This window comes from Ursus americanus, chromosome 14 (assembly GCF_024610735.1).
Source record: "Ursus americanus isolate L20-20 chromosome 14, mUrsAme1.1.p, whole genome shotgun sequence".
Taxonomy (NCBI): Eukaryota; Metazoa; Chordata; class Mammalia; order Carnivora; family Ursidae; genus Ursus; species Ursus americanus.
In genome coordinates this window covers 4203673-4224334 of record NC_142140.1, presented here as the reverse complement: position 1 = coordinate 4224334, position 20662 = coordinate 4203673, and the positions used below count along the sequence as shown (strand labels likewise).

The 20662-nt window shown below is 47.8% G+C and overlaps 1 protein-coding gene across 1 annotated transcript; it reads left to right on the top strand.

Moving 5' to 3' along the window:
• Nucleotides 1-154: 154 nt before the first annotated feature.
• Nucleotides 155-14436, top strand: CHCHD4 (coiled-coil-helix-coiled-coil-helix domain containing 4). Its single transcript, XM_045812473.2, has 3 exons — nucleotides 155-385; nucleotides 7308-7406; nucleotides 13310-14436. The coding sequence occupies exons 1-3, from the start codon at nucleotides 364-366 to the stop codon at nucleotides 13609-13611; spliced, it is 423 nt and encodes a 140-aa protein (XP_045668429.1). The 5' UTR covers nucleotides 155-363; the 3' UTR covers nucleotides 13612-14436.
• Nucleotides 14437-20662: the final 6226 nt, after the last annotated feature.

Genomic DNA, 20662 nt, shown 5'->3' with positions numbered 1-20662 from the left:
ACGGCCTCCTGGAAAATGTAGTCCGGGATCAGGCGCTTTAGCCACTAAGTTGCAACACGCCCTGTACCTCACTGATGCGCCTGCGCACTGCAAGTCATTCCGGGATATGTAGTTCCTCCTGCCTCGAGGAGTCACAGAGCAGCGCGCGGCTTTCTGGGAAATGTAGTTCCCGGCTGACTGGAGCCAGGCTGGGGCTGGGAGGGCGCAGAGGCAGGCGCGCGGCGGGCAGGCCTGGAGGGGGCGGGTCCGCGTGGGCCTCGGAGCCGCCCGCCCTGCTTGAGAAGAGGTCACAGCGTGAGCCCGCCGCCGCCTGTGCCGCCACCACCGCTATCGCCGCGAGGTCTGAGTGCCGGAGCTGCAGCCATGGCCTACTGCCGGCAGGAAGGTAGGGAGGGCGGGCTACCATGGAGACCGGCCTACGAGGGCCTGCAGGGGACAAGCGGTTTTGCCACCCCCGCAGCCACGCAGGCCCCGGCGCCCCGCGACCCCACTGCAGGCGCGGGCGGCTCGAGGGACGGCCCGGGGTACCCTATTCGGGAGCCTTGGGAGGGCTGGGCGGTGGGGTCGCCACCTCCGTTTTGCAGATGAGAAAACCGAGACCGGGAGGAACGAGGCTGGTCCAAGGTCACTGGGAGACTCGAACCCGTACCTCAGAACAACCCGCACGTGGGAGATTTCATAAACTAGGCCAAGGGGGCACGGGAAGTGCTGAGCACGCTTCCTCTGGCTCGTAATTGGTAATTTATTGTTTTTACTATCGCTCTTACCCTACACCACGCGTTTCCATTTGTACGCGCCTTTTAACTGCCCCGAAAAGTTGCCCCTCGGGTTAGGGGCTGTGCTGGAGAGGTGAAAGTGCCACCCACGTGGACATTTATTGGGCCCCTACTACGTGCCAGGCACTGTTCAAGAGTCTTTATATGGCTTTTCTCATTGATCTCGCAGCGATGTTTATAATCATAAGTGAGGCTCTATTATCTGCCTTTTACTAGAGTGGACCCTAAGACACAGAGGTGACTTGGCCTCAGGCACTTGACCCAGGATGTCCTGGAGCTGGGGTTCGAGCTTCAGCAGTCTGATCACAGAGACTGCATCATTCAGTCTGGTGCCCGCTGGATTCCGGGGAGCTCTCTGCTGGGAACCCCCCCGCCCCCACCTTTCCCACAAAGTGCCCACCTCCTCCACCTATCTCCTCTTTGCTTCATTCTGTTCTTACCTCTCCTGAAGAACTCAGGAGTCTCTTGGCTGGAGTCCCAGGGCCTCCCCACACACTCACTAACTGGCTTTTTGTCTCTGAGCTGCCACCTGACCCTTCCAGGCCCCAGTTTCCAATCTTGTAAAATGAAAAGTTGGTCTTCATTCATTCAGCAGATACTCACAGGCAACTTCTCTTGGCAATTATGGTGGACACATGAGAGTGTAAAGCTACAAAGAGAGTTGGAACTCACCCAGAAATCCTTTGGTGAATAGTCAGTCTGGTTTCCTCAGTTTAATTCAGAGAATCTGAAGACCAGAGAAGGGGATGACCTACCCAAGGTCATACATCCACTTAGGAGAGCAGCTCAATCTAAAATGGCAAGGCTTTTCCCCAGTACCTCATTCTGCTTCTAGAACCACTCCTTTCCTGGGTCATAAGGTTGTAATACTCACTGATGTCTCTCCTGAGTGAGTACTATTTTTTATTGATGAATAATTGTGCCATGAACAAAAGTCCTCTGCCCTCACCACTTTGTTAGTAGGTCTCTTGTTTTTAATTTTCTTTCTCTGGGTTTCTAATTTACTTCATTTAGCAAATAATTCGAGCTTTTTAGGTATAATGAGGCTGTGCCAGATGAATAAGCCCTCTCCTTGCCCGTGAGGATCTAGGAGTCACAGGTTCTTTGGGAAGGAAAGGCGGTTTCTGTCTGCCACCCAAAACATGGATCTTTATCTTTTCCTGGGTCAGAGATCTCTCTCTTAGTTTGGGGATGAGAATCGCAAGCCCCTGTGTGATCTGGCTTCAGCCCGATTTCTAGCTACCCCTTCACTGCTGAGCTCCACGGGCGTCTTGGTTGTTCCTTTGCCTGGTACATCTGTCCACCAGCTCTTCCCATCATTCTCAGTTCTGAGTGAGTCCCTTGCCGAGCAAATTTACTTCAGGGGCCCCCTCACCACCCAGCTTTCAGGTGAAAAGTTTTGGCATCCAGGGTGTTCCACAGCGTGGACTCAGCCTCTCTCCCTGGCCTTAGACCATCCACACTTTTCTGTATCAGTGCCACATCGATCCCTTCTTTAGTATCGTCTTTTCTGTTGCTGTCTGCCTTCTTCAGTTCCTCAACAAACATTTATTGAGCACCTGTGGTGTACCAGCCCCTGAGCAGGTGCTCGTGAGCACAGGTGACATCATCTGCTTCATGGCGTTGGGGAAGAGATGGGCGCTCCATCTGGGGTGGATCAGCTGAAGATTTTGACATGTAAGGATCTCGTGCGTGTTCCTATTCCCCTTTCTGGGGGAAATGAGACCACCCATCCAAGGTTGTTTTGTTTTGTTTTGTTGTAATCTACTTAATGGTAAGAACCATTCTGTCTGCCTGCTCTCTGCTGAGGTCTTCAGTTTGGTTTCTCCTTTCATTTGTTCAACAAATATTGATTACCCACCATGTTCTGGACACTGTTCTAGGCTCTGGGGATACTGCAATGAGTGGAACAGACAAATCCTTGCCCCAGAAGAGCTGATATTTCAGTGGGGGAAACGGGGGTAAGCACATATATAATCCCATGTTAGGTGAAGAAAAGTGCTTCAGAGAAAAGGCGGGCCAAGGAAGATGGGGAGTGGTCGGAGAAGGCGGCATCTGAGCAGGACGTATGAAGGCAGGGAGAGGGTGGCTGTGGGCGTATCTGGAGGGTGTCCCAGAAGTGAGGACAGCCTGGGCCCAGGCCTAGAGGTAGGTGTGTCCCCAGTGTGTCTAGTAAAGGCAACGAGGTGTGGGAATGGAAGGAGTGAGCGGTGGGAGATGGGGTCTTGGCGCTGAGAGATGCAGATCTTTCTGGCTGTATTTGAAGGTAGAGCCAACCAGATTTGATGATGGAGGTTGAGAGAAAGCAGTCAAGGATCGCTGTACAGAGAGTAAAAATACTGAATTGGGGTGTCTCGGTATCCACCTATTCAATCAGGCTTTCTGTTCTCAGCTTCACCCTTAAGTCCTGCTTTCAGAACCCTAGGGCCCCTGATTCCTGACCTTTACCAGGGTCCTGGGGTGAGGATGGATTTTCTTCTAGCTGACTTCCCCTCGTTGTGACTTTGGGTTCAGCTTTCTGTTAAGTCAGAAAGCATTTTGATCTCAGCTTGCCCACTTCCCAAACTTGACTGACCTCTCTAGCTTGTCATTGTTTCTTTTCTTGGACCTTTTGTCCTTGTCATTTAATGCCACTTAAAAAATTACTGTCTTTCAAGCGGGATTTCAGGTGAGAGCAAAAACTCATTTCACCTCTTTCGTTTAAGCAAAGTCTCGTGATTCTTGGCCTGACCACGGGAGGAAGAGAGGCTGAGCTGCTGGGGGATCTGTTTCCTGAGGCCACAAGAAGTTGCCTGAGATCATAGCTGTTACGTGCTTCTGCTCAGATTTGAATCCCAGGCCTTAAACTCTGTAATATCGATGCCACTGAACCAGACCTCCCGCAGCTGGGCTTCTATCTCAGCCTCAGAGCTGTGCTTCTGTTCTTTCTACAGATAGTTTCTAGCCCTTACTGTTATTTGTCCATGCAACAAAAGGACCTCCATCTGGATACCTGGATTCGGGATGCAAAGATACACATCCCTGCTTAGAAACCACAGTCAGATCACCCAGGGGATCTTCTTCCCCAGTTTTATGGTGTGAATGTGCCCCCCCAATTTCATAGGTTGAAATCTGAACCTGTAAGGGTGATAGTATTAGCAGATGGGGCCTTTGGAAGGTGCTTAGGGAATGAGGGTGGAGCTTTCACGTATGGGATGAATGCCCTTATAAAAGAGCCTCCGGAGGGATCTCTAGCCCCTTTCACCCTGTGAGGACGTAACGAGAAGGCAGCTGCTGTGACCCAGGAAGGGGCCCTCACCAGAAGGTGATGGTGCTGGGGCCTTGATCTTACACTTGAAGCCTCTAGCACTGAGCAATAACTTTCTGTTGTTTATGAACTCCCTTGGTGGTGGTCTTCTGTTATAGCTGCCTAAACGGACCAAGACACCCATCCAGGGTAGGAAAAGTGCCACTCAGGGAGGCTCGGAGTCCTTACTTTCTTTGCGAGACAGCTCAGCGGGACTATTCCCCCCGCACTTCATTTCTGTCCGTGAAGCCTCTAAGACTTAGGTGAAGCCACCGTAATCAACTAAAGGTACCGATAAACTTCACTTCGATTTAAAATGTGTAAGTAAACATCCACTGAGTAAAAGACTGGTGGAAGAGGCAAGGAGCAGCGAGATCCAGGACTTTGCTCTTAAGGCTCTTGGAATCCGAAGGATGGTCCAGATGAAGCTGTTTTTGTTCATGTAATGATAGAACGTGGGTGCCGATGAGGGCACCAAACCTCAGTCAAGGACCCAGAGGGGCTGCATGGTGCTTTGGTGCCAACAGCAGGCAGATGGGCCCTAGCTTCTTCTCTTACACTTACCAGCTGTGTGGCCTTGGCCGGATAGAGGAATTGAGGAACCCAACCTGGGCTCATGGTCAGGGACAGGACTGCAGTTCAGCGCATGGAAGGAGAGCTAGTTTGACAAGCACGAAGGAGGTGGTCACGGGACGGCAGGACCATGGGTGGGCTGGAGGTCCGGTCCCTGAGTGTGCAAGGGTCGGCTGTCCTTACTGTTTGTTACCCCATGTGGGACACCCTGTGGACGCATGAGAAGGGTGCCTTCCCTCTGTCCCCTGAACTGTCTTCTCTGGAGCTGTTGCTCTGCTTTTAGCCCCTGTACTTTAAGCCTCTTCCCTAAATACTCCAGCTCAGTGTGGGCCCAAACCCTTTTCCTTGGTTTCTCTTAACAAGCCTGTGACTGAACTTCCCTAAATATAAAGGGAAACCAACTGAAATAATCAGAGAAAATGCCAGCAGCTCCCAGAGAGCCACACTTCCACAGGCCCAGCCTCTGCCCCCAGGCCACTGATGAAGGCCCTGTCCTAGGGCCAGTTTGGATGGGACCTGGAGGAGTCTTCTTAAATGCCAGGCACTTCCCATCCCCTTCCAGATGAGGTCCCATTGTCCCACATCTCCTGGGTGAGAACGGGGAGTCAGTAGGGTTGTTGAGCTTGTCCTTGCCCTTCTCCAGGTTGGTACCCAGTAGCTTCGAAGAAAGCGCCTGTTCATTCACTCAGCAAACATTCTCTTGGTTCTCAGCTTCTTGGGGCTTATTGTACAAAACATTCCTGCCCCAGGCACACAAAGCTCTCAGGACCGTGTCTGAGTCATGCTAAGTACCCAGTGTTAGCTGCTGTTTTTATGCTTGTGTGTCTTGGGGGTGGGGCAGTGGGGGTCTGGGTAAAGGATCCCCACAGCATGGCCTTTGGAGACACAGAGCTGGGGTCAAATCCCAGCCCGCTGAGAGCTCAGGTACATCGCTTCCCGGAGCCCTAGGCCCACCGCTGTAGAACGGGGCTCCTCCTGCTCCTCTCAGGGTGGTGATGGGATGGCAGGAGCTAGCTGACACACAGGACCCAGAGAGGGGCCGGCCTCAGTCTGCCCTCCAGGGACTGCAGGGGAAACTGATGACATGCAGCGTGGGGCGTGCCGAAGACAAAGTGCTCGCAGCCACAACGGGAATATCAGACAGACACCTGCTGTGTGGTTAGCTGCGGGCCACAGGTGCTGGGAAGGTGAGCTAGTGTGGGCAGCGGGAAGGTGTAAGGGAGAGAGCCGGGAGGGTGTCGGATAGCAGAGGTGCCTGCCTCGCCATTTCCAGCCGGTGGACTTTGAGTAACCATTCTGGGCTTGGTTTGCTGTTTTATAAAAAGCCGCAGGTCTCACCCACCCCGGTTGTCAACCCTGATTCCCGTTCCCGTGGCTACGCAGCCTCCCGTGAGAAGCTTCCCATACAGTGTGCATTTGGCCCCCACCAGTCTGGAGGCTCAGGACCCTCTGGCAGCCAGGCACATAGGGCCGGGGGCTCTGGCCTGACCGACATTCACCTCAAGAGCTGGCTTCCTGATGCTGCTGGTCCTTGCAGAGCCTCCGTCCTGACCCTGCTGCTCAGCCTATGATGTTTAGGTTGGGTGATTGTTCTAAAGAATAACAAACTGCAGATTGGCACAGAAGTTGATAACGTCGGCACTTTGTGTCCTCCCCCGTCATTCCACACTTTGGGAAGTCGCCCCAGGACTCAGGGGCCGTGGGGAACTGCCACAGTGTTCCCCACCATCACGACCCCTTCTTTCTGGCCACGATTAGAGGCCAGGAGGCCAGAGGAAATCTTGATTGTGGGCACTCTCAGACGACCCATGTCCCCAGCCTTTAAGAGGCAGGTGACCGGGATATTTTCGCACAGGGCATCTTCTCAGACACACTTCAGTGGCTCCATCAGCCAAGTGGGCTGTGGTGGGCTGCTGGCCGGGCACCCACATCACTGCTGTCTCCTCTTGTCAAAGTTCTCAGTCTCCTCAGACCTGTCTGCATTCTTAATGCTATGGGTAAACCCTTACAGGGCTAGAAGCAAGTCTTTTCCTGTCTGCCTTTTTCCTGTCCCTTGCGCCCCTTCCCTGCCCACATGCACTCTAGCCCTAGTGGAGGGGGGCGGGGTACCCAGCGGCAGGCACTCTGAGGCCCTAGTGAGTCTTTGTTATTCCACTAGAGTTGTCTGAAGGCTGACAGCTTGCAGCACCTTGCCGGGCCTGGGGAGGAGGGGAGACGGCGGCAGATTGATGAGGCCTTCATAGGTTGACGGGACATAATGGGGACAGTCCGAGCGCCATGGGAGTTCTGAGACAGGACTGCCCCTTTCTTGGGGGCAGAAGAATTAAGAAGAAAGAAGTTGTTGCACCATTGTGTTACCAGCAAATCTGGGGACTAAACAGCTGCATTTCATGGGATCAGACCTCTTGTCTCCTACCTGGAGGGTAAGGCATCTTCTTCCTTACCCTTGACCTTGGTGGAGTTTTTGTTCCAGTTGCAAGCACTCAGTCAAAGTGGCTGCTCGACCGTCACGCAGACTCCGTGATGCAGCCCAGGAAGGGCAGTTTGATGGTCACCTCGCTTTGGGGTTTTGCATAGGACAGTCTTAAAACTTGGTTTGTGTGACTGCTTTGGGATTGGGGCTGTTTGGCTGCTCTTGAGTGAAATGTTTCATCCTCTATTCTCCAAACTAGGGAAGGATCGAATCATATTTGTGACCAAAGAGGACCATGAAACTCCAAGCAATGCAGAGCTGGTGGCTGATGACCCCAACGATCCGTACGAGGAGCACGGTAAGTGCCGCGGGCCTCCCAGGGATCCACAGACCCTCCTGGGGAGAATGTCCACGTTGTTTTCCCATTTCGTCCTGGCCAGGGTGGGGTTCTCAGGTGTCCTTCCCAGCCACGCACTGTCTCCAAGGACAGTGAGCTTAGCTTTCTCAAAGGTGTGAGGGGCTGGCTAAGTGCTTTCCAGCCCTCCTGCTGTTGCACCCCCCTGGCTTTTAGGCCAGAACCTAAGTTTCTCCTGAACTGAAGTCTTCTGCCTCTTTTTCTTCTGAGGTTTTACATGGACTGAAGCTGGTTGGATGCTTCCCGATGATGAAGTTTTAGGCCGAGGTTGGGGGGTGGTCATGGATCCAGCATGGCAGGCAGGTTAAGGGGACAGGGATCCTCCTGGTCGGTCAGGCTACCAGACGGAATTCTGCCACATCTACAGACCATTAGCAAGCAGGCACGGGAGAGTCCTACACCTTGTTCTGTGAGGTCTCTTCGTCAGTGTTCTGGCGAGGACCCCGCACAAAAAGCTCACTCGAGACGGAGGGACCGTTTCCAGCAGCAGGATCCAGCTCACCTAGTCAGAACTGTTGCATACCACTTATCAATGGTCAGCGGTCTTTGGGGCCTAGGATGCCATTCCAAAGGCTTTAGGCTGCTGGGCTCACTGGAACTTCCCCGGGCGTGTAAGGCTGACCAGCGTGCGTGCAGGATTTATAAACAGTCCGTATCGTAAACAGTACTCAGTTGACCAATCTAAAGCCATTTCTGACATCTGTGATGATAATTAGCAACCCTTCCAGTGCTGACTGGTAAAGTGGTCGAAAGAGCTTGCAGCCGCAGCCCGTGGAGCGTCGGCCCCCGGTTAGAATTTTGCAGGTGCTCACTGAAGCGCGTGTTCTCAGGGAGGACATCTTACTGCTCCTGGGGGGAGAGTAAAGTCGAGCCGAGCGTGTGTGTCGAGCGCCCCGCTGGGAATGGTGGGAGGCACAGGTGTTCTACGAGAAGGCAGCTGTGGGAGCAATCTTGAATCAGCACTCTGGCAAAGAAAAGTAAGTCGCCTGTCAATTCCAGCGCTCTGCCTCTCGAGGTCCGTATTAGTTAAGCACATTTTGTGGGGCCTACAGAACAAATCGGGCCATGTTCTGTTTGCCTCATGGCGCTTTAAAAATCGACTGTGTCTGTGCTGAGCCCGTGCGTTCCCCTCCGGTTCCTGCCAGGCCTTATCGTCCCCCTTGTTTTCTGTCCTACCTGCTTCTGTCATCTATAATAGGTCTGCTTGGACTGTAGACGTATTTGCCTTTGCAGCCCCTTCTAGTGAACGATTCTACCGAGAAGCATATACAACAGAGAGCCCTGGGACCTGGGTTCTGAGCTCTCAGTGGCAGAATCACGCAGCAGACTAGGTAGGCCACTGATTCACGCCGGCCGCCTGCATCCAGGCCCCCAGCTCTGTGGCTGAGGTAGCACTTGGAGCGGCTAAGAGAGCCATGAGAAGGGTAACAGAAGGAATTTTCTCAATAAGACTGGAGGAGGGCCTTTTTAAAAATCACCTGGTCCGGGGGGAAACTGAGAGCCCAGGAGGAGATGGGGACTGGCCAAGGAAGTTAGTGGCAGGGACTAGAACCGCAGGCTTTTGGTTGTGTGTTCCAGACCTGCTGCATCTGGGCTTAGTTTTAGCATGTCGATGTCTGTATGTGTAAGCGCCTCTGGGGGGAGCAGTGTAGCCTGCCTTCCCCGACAAGGGAGCACAGACTCCCGTAAACCTGGGCTGTTATTTTAAAATGTTTGTATGAAGATTTCATTTGGAAATGGGCTGTGCAGGCTGCCTGGTCTCGAGCCTTCCGAGGGCAGCATTTGTATACAGGCCTCGTTCTATCGTGCTTTGCAGATACTGCGCTTTTTACAAATTTAAGGTTTGTGGCGACCCTGCTTGAAACAAGCCTGCTGGTGCCGTTTTTTCAATAGCATTTGTTCTCTTCATGTCTCTGTGTCACATTTTGGTAATTCTTGCAGTGTTTCCTCCTTTTGTATTATTGAATTTGTTACGGTGATCAGTGACTGGTGATCTTTGGTGTTACTATTGCAACTGTCTTGGGTACCGTTAGCCATGTGAGATGGGGAATTCAGTCAGTAAATGTTGGGTGTGTTCTGACTGCTCCACAGACCGGCTCGTCCTTGTCTCTCTCCCTCACCTCGGGTCTCCCCATTCCCTGACACGACAATACTGAGATTGGGCCAGTTGATAGCCCGACAGTGGCCTCTAAGTGTTCAAGTGAAAGGGGAGGTTGTGCTGCCTCTCATGTCACATCAAAAGTTAGAAGCCACTGAGCTTAGTGAGGAAGGCCTTTCAGGGGCCAAGATGGGCCGAAAGCTAGGCCTCTTGCACCGAACAGTTAGCCAAGTTGTGCATGCAAAGGAAAGGAAAAGAGCTACTGCAGTGAACACACGTGGTAAGAAAGTGTAACGACCTGAATGCTGATACGGAGAAGGCTGTAGTGGTCTGGAGAGAAGATCGAACCAGCCACAACATTCCCTTAGCCAGAGCCTAAAGGAGAGCAAGGTCCCGACTCTCTTCACTTCTGTGAAGGCGGAGAGAGGTGAGCAAGCTGCAGAAGAGAAGTGTGACGCTGGCACAGGTGGTTCGTGAGGGTGAAGGCAAGAAGTCGCCTCCGTGACATGAAAGCGCAAAGTGAGGCAGCGAGCGTTGATACAGGAGCCGCAGCGGGTCACCCAGGAGATCTCGCTGAGATCATTCGTGAAGGTGGCGGCACGAAACAAGGGATTTTCAGTGCAGATGTAACTGCCTTCTAGGGGAAGAAGATGCCATCCAGGACTTTCAGAGCTACAGAGAAGTCAGTGTCTGGCTTCAATGTTTCAAAGGACAGACTGACTGTCTCGTTAGGACCTAACGCAGCTGGTGACTTAAAGGGGAAGCCATCATTTACTAGATGAAAATGCCAGGGCCCTGAAGAATGTGCTGGATCTCCTGTGCCTGTGCTCTGTGCCTGGAAGAGCAGAGCCTGAGGGGACAGCACAGCTGCTTACAGTGTAGTTTACTGAATATTTTAAGTCCACTGTTGAGACCCGCTGCTCAGAAGATTCTTTTAAAATAGGACTGCTCATTGACAATGCACCTGGTCACCCAAGAGCTCTGATGGAGATACACGATGAGATTACTGTTGTTTTCATGCCTGCCAACACAACATCCAATCTGCATTCCATGGATCAAGGAGTCACTTTGATTTCAAGCCTTCGTTTAAGAAATACATTTCCTAAGGCTGCAGCTGTCACAGATAGCGATTCCTCTGGTGGATCTGGGCAAAGTAAAGTGAAAACCTTCCGGAAAGCGTTCACCATTCTAGATGCCATTAAGAGCATGTGTGATTCATGGGAAGAGATCAAAATATCACCATGAACAGGAACTTGGAAGAAGCAGATTCCAAGCCTTGTGGATGACCTTGAGGGTTCAAGACTTCAGGGGCAGAAGTAACTGCAGATGTGGTGGAAATAGCAAGAGAACTAGGATTAGAAGTGGAGCCTGAAGACGTGACCGAACTGCTGTGATCTCCTGATCAAGCTTTAACTGATGGTTGCTGGGGGCGGAGTGAAACACCTGAAGGGGATTAAGAATACACTTATCTTGGGGCGCCTGGGTGGCTCAGTCGGTTAAGCGTCTGCTTTCAGCTCAGGTCATGATCCCAGGGTCCTGGGCTCGAGCCCCATGTCGGGCTCCCTGCTCGGGGGGAGCCTGCTTCTCCCTTTCCCTGGCTTGTGCTGTCTCTCAAATAAATAAATAAGATTAAAAAAAAAAAGAGTACACTTACCTTGATGAGCACTGAGAACGGTGTAGAATTATACGTTGTACACCTGAAACTAATACAGCACTGTATGTTAATTATACTTCAGTTTAAAAAAAAAGAAACTTTATTGGGCGAGAAGTTGCTTCTGATTGATGAGCAAAGAAAGTGGTTCCTTGAGGTGGAATCTACACCCGGTGGAGATGCTGTGAAGATTGTTGAAACGACAACAAAAGACTTAGAATATGACATAAAGCAGCGGCAAGGTTTGAGAGGACTGATTTCAATTTGAAAGAAGTTCTGCTCGGGGTAAAATACTATCAAACAGTATTACATGCTAAAGAGAAATTGTTCGCGAAAGGAAGAGTCCGTCAATGCAGCAAATTTCATCGTTGTCTTATTCTAAGCAATTGCCGCAACCACAACCCTGATCAGTCAGCAGCCATCCACATCGAGGCAAGAACCTCCACCAGCAAAAATTTACAACTCGCTGAAAGCTCAGATGATGGTTAGCGTTCTGCAGCAGTAAAGTATTTTCAATGAATGTATGTACGTTGTTTTTTACACGTAATGCTATCGTGCACTGAATGCACTGTGGTGCAAACATAGCTTCCTAGGAACCGGGAAACCAGGAAAGTAATTTGACATGCTTTACGTGATACTGGCGTTACTGTGGTGTCTGGAACCCAACCTGCAGTATATCTGAGGTGTACCTGTACGTTTCCAGCACCATGCTGGCCTGCGGGGGGAGAGGTGGTGAGAGGGAGAGGTGAGGAGACAGCTTGGGCTCCAGGAATCCTTTGGACCCTGGCTGTAGTCCTGACTTAGACCCCACTGAATCACAGAAATCTGTGCAAACTGGGATTTGTAGTACGTACTGAAGAAGCTTGCCAAAAGGACTATGTGTTTGCCCACAGATAGTCTGGTACTCAAGAGCGTACCCTGCAGCTGTTGATGGTCTAGTGGTGAACTGCCTGCTGGGTGTGAACTGACGTCTATACTGTTAGCCCATTTTACAAGTAAGGAATTGCAGCGGCAGATCTGTCGATCATTGGAGTTTCCTGAGCAAGAGTGAAGAGGGGGGGTTCAGCCTAGGCCTAGGACTTTGGACGCTGAGAGTGCCACGCCTGGGTACTTGGTTAGAGTGGAAAACTGTACTTTCACTGGGCATTCTAGAGTCTTGCAGAGTGCTCTCGGTCTTGTAGAAGACTCATGTAAGAAACTTCTGGATGAATCCTATTTCCCTGTCTATTACAAAGCTGGAAATGAAGCCAACATCTTGAAAGCATTTTAGAAAACCAGGAAATACTATTTAGATGTGAATAAGGTTCAAAAGTGTAAAATTCAAAAGTAAGGGGCCTGTAGAATATTGCAGCTGAACCGTCAGTCTGTAGTTGCACCCCTCCCTGAAACACAGGTGCTGTTTAGCAGTTGGGTTAGCATGGGTAACGTCCTTCTAGGTTTTTCACTGTTACAAGGCTAGAACCGCACCATCTTGTACGCCACTGGCTTTTTCCTTATACAACATGTCTTAGATATCTTCCCGCCAGTGCAGAAGGCTCAGCCCCCTCTTTACCAGTCCTCACACTGAGCTGAGCTTCTGAGAGCAGTTGCAGAGCCAGAGGGGCTTAAGGGGGCAAGGTGCCTTTTTTGGAGGCAGGGGATGGTCTGGTCCTGATCATTTGAACAGAAGCAGAGCAGAGAGAGAAAGGCGATCAATACCTCAGCTTCTTAAAGTGTTGGGGCTTTGAAAAAGCTTCTTGTTAACCAACCCAATGATGGTTCCTTCTTTGGATTAAACGGTTTCCCGCGTTAGCTCTTGTAGCACAGCCACGGCCATCGCACTGGAAGGCGGCTGAGACTATAGGTCAGGGTAGTGCATGGAGAAAGTTGCCATTGGCGGCTTCTTTCCAGCCAAGGCAAGGGGGGCTGCATTTACTTGCACAGGCATTTGAACCCAATCCAAATCGAGGGGTAGGTCCGCAGCCAAGGGCCTACCAGGCAGCAGAGCCTACTGTTCTGTACCTCCCAAGTATCTTTTGAGGACTGGACTTGGTTTTGCTTTTTCAGAAACCTTCAAGAGCCTGTCTCACATTTTGCTTGCCCATTTTCCTGTTATAGGATTGATCCTGCCAAATGGAGACATTAACTGGAACTGCCCGTGCCTTGGGGGAATGGCCAGTGGCCCCTGTGGGGAACAGTTCAAGTCAGCCTTTTCCTGCTTCCACTATAGCACAGAGGATGTCAAGGGGTCAGACTGTGTAGACCAGTTCCGGGCCATGCAGGAATGCATGCAGAAATATCCCGACCTCTATCCCCAAGAGGACGAGGAGGAAGAGGAAGAGAAGAAGCCAGCAGAACGTTTAGAAGAGACAGCTGCCACTGAGGCCGCTGCAACCAAAGAAGAGGAGGGGTCAAGCTAATGAAGGCCACAAGGCACTGGGCTCCAGTCCTTCTGCTTCAGAGTGATATGAACCTTTTGCAAAATGCCTTTTGGTCATTCTCTGAGAAAGTGTCTTTCCCTCTGGTGTTCTGTGCACTATAATGTACAAAATAACTTATTTTGATGATCAGGGATCTTGGTCCTTTGACATATACACTGGAAAAAATGTGTGTCTCACAGAAACCTATCAGCAAATGTAGCTGTCACTTTTGAATTCTCTTCTCAGATTACCCTGAATTTTGCCACTTTGAAATAATGTGCTGACTGTGCTCAGCAACCAAAAATCATTATCTGGGAGTGTCTTGTGAGTGAGCTGATTTATTCTGATTGATTATATCCCTTTTAGTAGATTTTTATACCCCTTTGGGAAATGAAATAGAAACAAAAACAGCTTCCTTTAAAAATGCTGGATGGGGCCATTCCTAACACAAGAGGCCAGCCGATCAGATACTTATTTCTCAAGAACCATCTTGACCTTGAGTATATGAGGAGGTACTATGTTTCATTTCTGATGCATTTTGGTTTCCATTTTTACGTTGAGCTCCAGGTTTTCTGTGTTTGGAAACTGGAGCTTTAGACCCTCTGATTCAAAATCCCTTTCTGAGTGAAGAGAAAGGCTGGTTTTGCTGTTCTTGTTATTCCAAAAGCCCTGGTTTGGGGCCTGTGTTCACACTGGCTCTGTGTCAGCCTGTTCAGATGCAGTGTTTTTGAGAGGTGGGGACCTAATTGTTACCAAAGTAGCGGCCAAGAGAAGAAACAGTGTGAATTAAAGAATCGATTAAAGGAAAACTTGATTTTTACCTGATGTCGAATATGTCCTTGTTTTTACTAATTATAAATATATATTTTTATCTTAATTAATTAATATATATAATTTTAATATATATATAATTTATATATTACATATTTATATATAATTATATACATATAATTTTACTAATTATAAATATTTTACTAATTATAAATACTTTTGATATAAGGACATAGAAATATGAAAATTTCCCTGCAATTCCTCCTTGAAGGTACTGGTAAACCAGTTTGAGTCTGTTAAAATTTTCTGTTGAATTCCTAGCAAGCCAGTTGTTTTTGTCAATGAGCAGATCCTTCGTACAGATACCACCACAGTTAATTTGTGAAGCGGGGAAGGCTCTTCCCATCTTGAAGATAAGGAACTGCAATCCCTCACAGGTTGAGTAACTAGCCCAAGGCAACTGCAGGACAAATTTCAGGCCAGGATGTAGTAATACCTCATTTGTCCCGGTGTATTAGTTATCTATTGCCATGTAAAAAATTACCTTCAAACTTAGCAGCTTGAACCAAACATTTATTATCTCACCGCTTGTGCCGGTCAGAGGTCTGGGCACAGCTTACCTTGGTCCGTGGCTCAGGGTCTCATGAGGCTGTGATCGAGGTGTCAGCCAGGGTTGTGATCATCTCAAAGCTTGACAGGCCTTCCAAAATGACTCAGGTGGTTTTGGCCAAAAGTCCCTTGTGGGTGGTTGGGCTGAGGCCCTCAGTTCCTCATGGCCTATTTGCCAGAGTCCTCCCTCAGTTCCCGGTCAATATAGGCCTGTGCTCAGGGCAGCTCATAACATGGAGGCGGCTTCCGTGAGAGCAAGTGAGAGCAAGATGGAAGCCACGACTCAGAATGACAGTGATTTGCACCAGCTACCTACACACAGTGTTTTCTGTCTGTGTTTTGTTATTTTGCAGTGCAGGCTGGTGCAGCGTATCAGCCAGGCTTCTTAGCAGAACATTGTTCCGCTCTCATTTTTGTTCTCATCAAGTTCTATGACCGTACAGATTTTAACTTAACAATTTGGTGACCCGTAAATGTTATTAAAATAATAACATTTTAGTAGCCCAAACTATTAGAAAGTAGCCCTTATATAAACATAAAAGCCTTCTCATTCACCTGTAAGATCCAAAGAAAAATCACATGCATCAGATAATTTCACACATAACTTTCAAGATCTGCTGCTGTAGGCCCAGAATAGCATTTGTAGAAATCACTTGTTAGTGTGATGTAAGTAGACAGACTTTCCCTCTAATTCACCAAAGAGGAGAGAAAAAGAGCACATCGTTCATCAAAATCAGGCATTAAGAAAACAGAGTAGAGCTGTTTGGTGCCGTGTGCAGCTTATCAATCAGTACTGTGACTGGACCAGCCCTTATGCTTCTTATATAATTATATGTTTACAAGATCCCCTGCAGCAGTCACCATCAAGAAACTGAAGAAGAAAGTTTATTACAGGACCTGAAATTACATGTGCCACACGGTGAGGTTGGGGGGAAGTTGGGGAGGAGAAGAAAGGGAGAGAGTGAATGAGCAGGCCTGGGTTTATGATTTTATTGGGGTTGAGGGTGGGGCCTAGGGTTTCATGGGCTCAAATTTTATTGGTGTATTTAAATCGTAAGAGTGGGAATTTAAAGTGCTGGAAGAGAAAAAGCAAGTGGCCTAAGTGGTCAGTTAATAGGAACCAACTAGGATCCCTACAACTAAGGAGCTTGGGGCAGGGGCGAGTACAGCCTGGCTGCTTACGGTGTGGCTGGCAATGTGTTTATTCGAGATTGCCATCTTTGAAGTGGATGCCTAGGCAATCAAAGCTTCAACCAGGCAGGAAAGAAAACCCAACATTGTCAGGGCTTATACTACAAGGGGTATAACTATTAATTGAATCACTCTAATTTCATATCTGTTTGAAATTTTCCATAATAGAAAGTTAAAAAGCATATGCTAAGCAAGAATGTTTAAGCCTCAAGCCAGTGGAGGCTCATAGCCAGATTACTGCTGTCTAAAATAATGGCCCTATAGATATTTCTCTAAAGATATGCAAATGGCCAACATGAAAAGGTGCTCAACATGATTGGTCATTAGGGAAATGCAAATCAAAACCACAATGAGATAAGCACCTCACACCCATTAGGATGGCTATTATTAAGACAAACAAACAGGAAAATAAGTGTTGGTAAGCATATGGAAACATAGCAACCTTGGAGTTTCTTCAAGAAGTTAAACACAGAAGGAGCATATTATCCCACAATTTCCTGAGGTATATTCCCCCCAACTTGAAAACGGTTATTGAGTCACTTGTTCATTAATGTTCATAGCAGCGCTCTTTACTGTAAACAAAAGGTGGAAACTACCTAAATATCCATCAGTGGATAAATGGATAAACAAACTGTGACATGTACATACATGGAATATATTCAATCATCAGAAGGAATTCTGTACTGATACATACTACAAGTTGGATAAACTTCAACAACATGCCAAGTGAGAGAAGCCAGACACAAAGGGTCACATATGATGTGAGTCCCATTTATATGAAATTTCTAGAATAGCCAAATCCAAAGCAACAGAAAGCAGATTACTGGTTGCCAGGGAGTAGGGAGGAACTGGAAGTGATTACTTAATGGGTATGAGATATTTGGGGGTGATGAAAAAGTTTTGAAACTGGAGAGGTGGTGGTCGCACAACATTGTGAATGCACTAAACACCACGTTGTACACTTTAAGACAATTGTATGTTATGGGAATTTCACCTCAATTTTTTAAAAATTGAAATCCCAAATACGGGGAGAAAGGAATCAAGAACAAATGCTAGAAGTACAAAATGGAACAACCATTTTGGGGGAAAACGTTTAGCAGTTTTTAGAAAGTTTAAATATACACCCACCATATGACCCAGGCATTTCACACCTACCTATTTATCCAAGAGAAATAAAAGCATATGTCCACACAAAAACTTGTGCATGAGTGTTCACAGTAGCTTTGTTTGCAATAACAAAAAGCTGGAAACTACTAAAAAGTCCATTAACAGATGAATGGTTAAACAAATTATGGTATATTCATACAATGGAATACTCAGCAATAAAAAGTGAAATGTTGATACAACATGGATGAATCAATTAAGGAAGCCAGATAAAAAGTACATTCTGTGTGCTTCCATTTCTATAAAAATTCTACAAAGTGCAAACATAAATGATAGAAAACAGATCAGGGGTACCTGGGTGGCTCAGTCAGTTGATTTTGGCTCAGATCATGATCTCAGAGTCATGGGATTGAGCCCATGTTGGGCTCCACACTCAGCATGGAGAGTCTGTTGTCTCTCTCCCTCTCCTCCTCCTCTTCCTCCTCCCCCCCCCCCCCCCCCGGCCATCTATCTCCATCTCTTTCAAATAAATAAATAAAATCTTTAAAGAAGAAAGAAAACAGATCGGTGGCTGCCTGGGGATAGGGTTGGACCAGGAGGGAAGAGGGAATTCAGGAAACTTTTGCAGGTGATGATATATTGTTTTAATTGTGGTGATGGTGTCGTGGGTGCAAACATATGTCAAAACTCATCCAACTGCATCCTTTAGATACATTCACAGTGTATCAGTTATACATCAATAAAACTTTTTAAAAAAATATTTTATCCCAGGGGCGCCTGGGTGGCACAGCGGTTAAGCGTCTGCCTTCGGCTCAGGGCGTGATTCCGGCGTTACGGGATCGAGCCCCACATCAGGCTCCTCCGTTATGAGCCTGCTTCTTCCTCTCCCACTCCCCTTGCTTGTGTTCCCTCTCTCGCTGGCTGTCTCTATCTCTGTCAAATAAATAAATAAAATCTTTAAAAAAAAAATATTTTATCCCAGGAAAGAAAAAAAACAAAAAACAAGCAGCATAATATTCCATTGTAAATACACGTACCACATCTTTATCCATTCATCAGTCAATGGACACCTGGGCTGTTTCCTTCATTTGGCTGTTGTAGATAGTGCTGCCATAAACGAGAGAGAGAGAGAGAGAGAGAGAGAGAGAGAGAGCGATAGAGAGAGAAGCAAACCAAGAAACAGACTCCTAACTACGGAGAACAAACTGAGAGTCACCAGAGGGGAGCGGGGATGGGTGAAACAGGTGACGGGGATTAAGAGGACACTTCTGATCAGCACTAAGTAATATACAGAATTGCTGAATCGCTACATTTTATATCTGAAACTAATATTACACTGTACATTAACAGGAATTTAAACAAAAACTTTAAAAAACAAGCAGAAATAAATACAAGTAGATACGAAAAAATGGAACACTTAGAAATATAAAAAGGTCATTGAAAGGAAAAATTCTTCAAAAGTTGAGATCAAGTTTAAACTAGTCTCATCACCAGTGGCCAGTGGTTTAATCCATTGTGCCCACATAATGGGACCTTTGCAAAATCCCACAAATTATAGGATTTGGGGAGCTTCTTTACCAGAATGCAGCACAGATTTTTTTTTTTTTTTTTGGCCTCAGGTAGAGGCTGCATACAAGTAGAGAAGCTACTGATAAATCAAGAATAAAGAAAAAAAATCTTAAATATCTACAAGGGAAAGAGACAACTTCTCAAAAAATCAGTAACAGTAAAAATGACAGTGGATCTCTCATCAGCAAAATAGATGAGTAATAAAATAAAGTGAGTAAATGTCCCCAAAATGCAGAGGGGTCATAGTAATTGGTAGCTCCCAATAGAATCTACATACAATTAAAACTATTGGGGGGAAAAAAGGCACAAGAATATTTGCAAATATATGAAATCTTAGTACTTACATAGAGCCTTGTTGAAAATTTAAAAATTCTAAAGGACATTTTTTCAACAAGAAGAAAAACTCTAGTCAGAAACAGCTCTCCTGCTTCCATGTGAACCTGAAAATGACTTGGCTGGACTTTAGAGCTGGCTCTCGGGTGGCAGAGCAAACCACCACCTGTGCTATTTGACACGTGGCCCCTCCGTTTCCATGCCGTCCTACGGAACCAAGTGCGTGGGGCCCTGACAACACGTACCTCCCATTTGGGCTTGTTGCATCCTTTCTGGTTGACTGTGGAAGTGTCACGAGCCAGCCTCGCAGCTACGTAAGTGATCCCTGTGGCCCTGTGAGCCACCATGCTGCCGATCAGGGACTACTCGACGGCTTGACCCCAGGTGATGGAGAATGACCAAAGGTTACTGTAAATATAATCGCGTGGTGATGATTTGTAACTGTGATTCTAGGCACCTAGGTGGGGCTCGAGCACAGGTGACGGCCAGTGGAGCGGACGCAGCTGTGGTGTGGGGCACATGGGGGATGGATCCAGCCATGTGCTTTATTTCCCATTCCCACCGATAATAAAATAAGAAAAGTCTGCATTTATGAGGCAAGGACAAAATTACCTTGACTCTCTCGTCCTAGTGCTATACCCATCCCCCTCCTCTGTATTATAATAAAGTCTGGGGGGGGGGGCTTGTTCGTCTTCATATGCACTGGATCATCATGCTGGTTCATGATGCCATGCTGATGGGATCTGCTGATTGGGCATTAGGAAGCACTCTAGATAACTGTCCTAATAAGACAATGAAGTGTGCCGGAAGGTGGGAGAGAAATTAAAGTTCAGTAGCATTGTCAAATAGTTGGAGTTCCTGAGTCCAAAATTCTGGAGCACATGGGGATATTCACAGGAAAGTGAAAGAAAAGTTGCTGCATATTGTACTATCCACAACAAAGAAAGAGACATAATGGTGAGTGTCTCAGGATTTTGGAGGCAACATATTTTACTTTGGGACATGCAGTGCTGATCCATTTACGAGGTAATCTAATCCATAAGGCTCCCAGTTTGGAATGGGACTCAGAACAAGAAAGGTCTCTGCAACAGGAACGAGTTGCTCTGGTTCTTGGTCCTAAAGCCCCAGCAAAACTAACTGTATCAGAGGTGCTTGTGGCAGACCGATGGCTGGAGGGTTCTGCTGGGAAAACCTACAGTGGAATCAATGCTGACCATAAGGAGTAAGGTTGTGCCTTTCTCCTTTTCTGTGTCCACTACTCTCTGTTTTAAAAGTTGCTCCCACTTTCTGTGAACACTGCAAGAGACTAGACACCTGGTCATGGGACAACAAGTGAACTGAACTTCTTCTGAATTGGGTATAATGTGACCCACTGAACCACAAAAACGCATGTCAAATAAATATAAGTTGATTTCGGCATATGCAAGTTTGGGCCAAAGCCGTTCTGAAAACACAAGTAAAGTTCATGGACTGG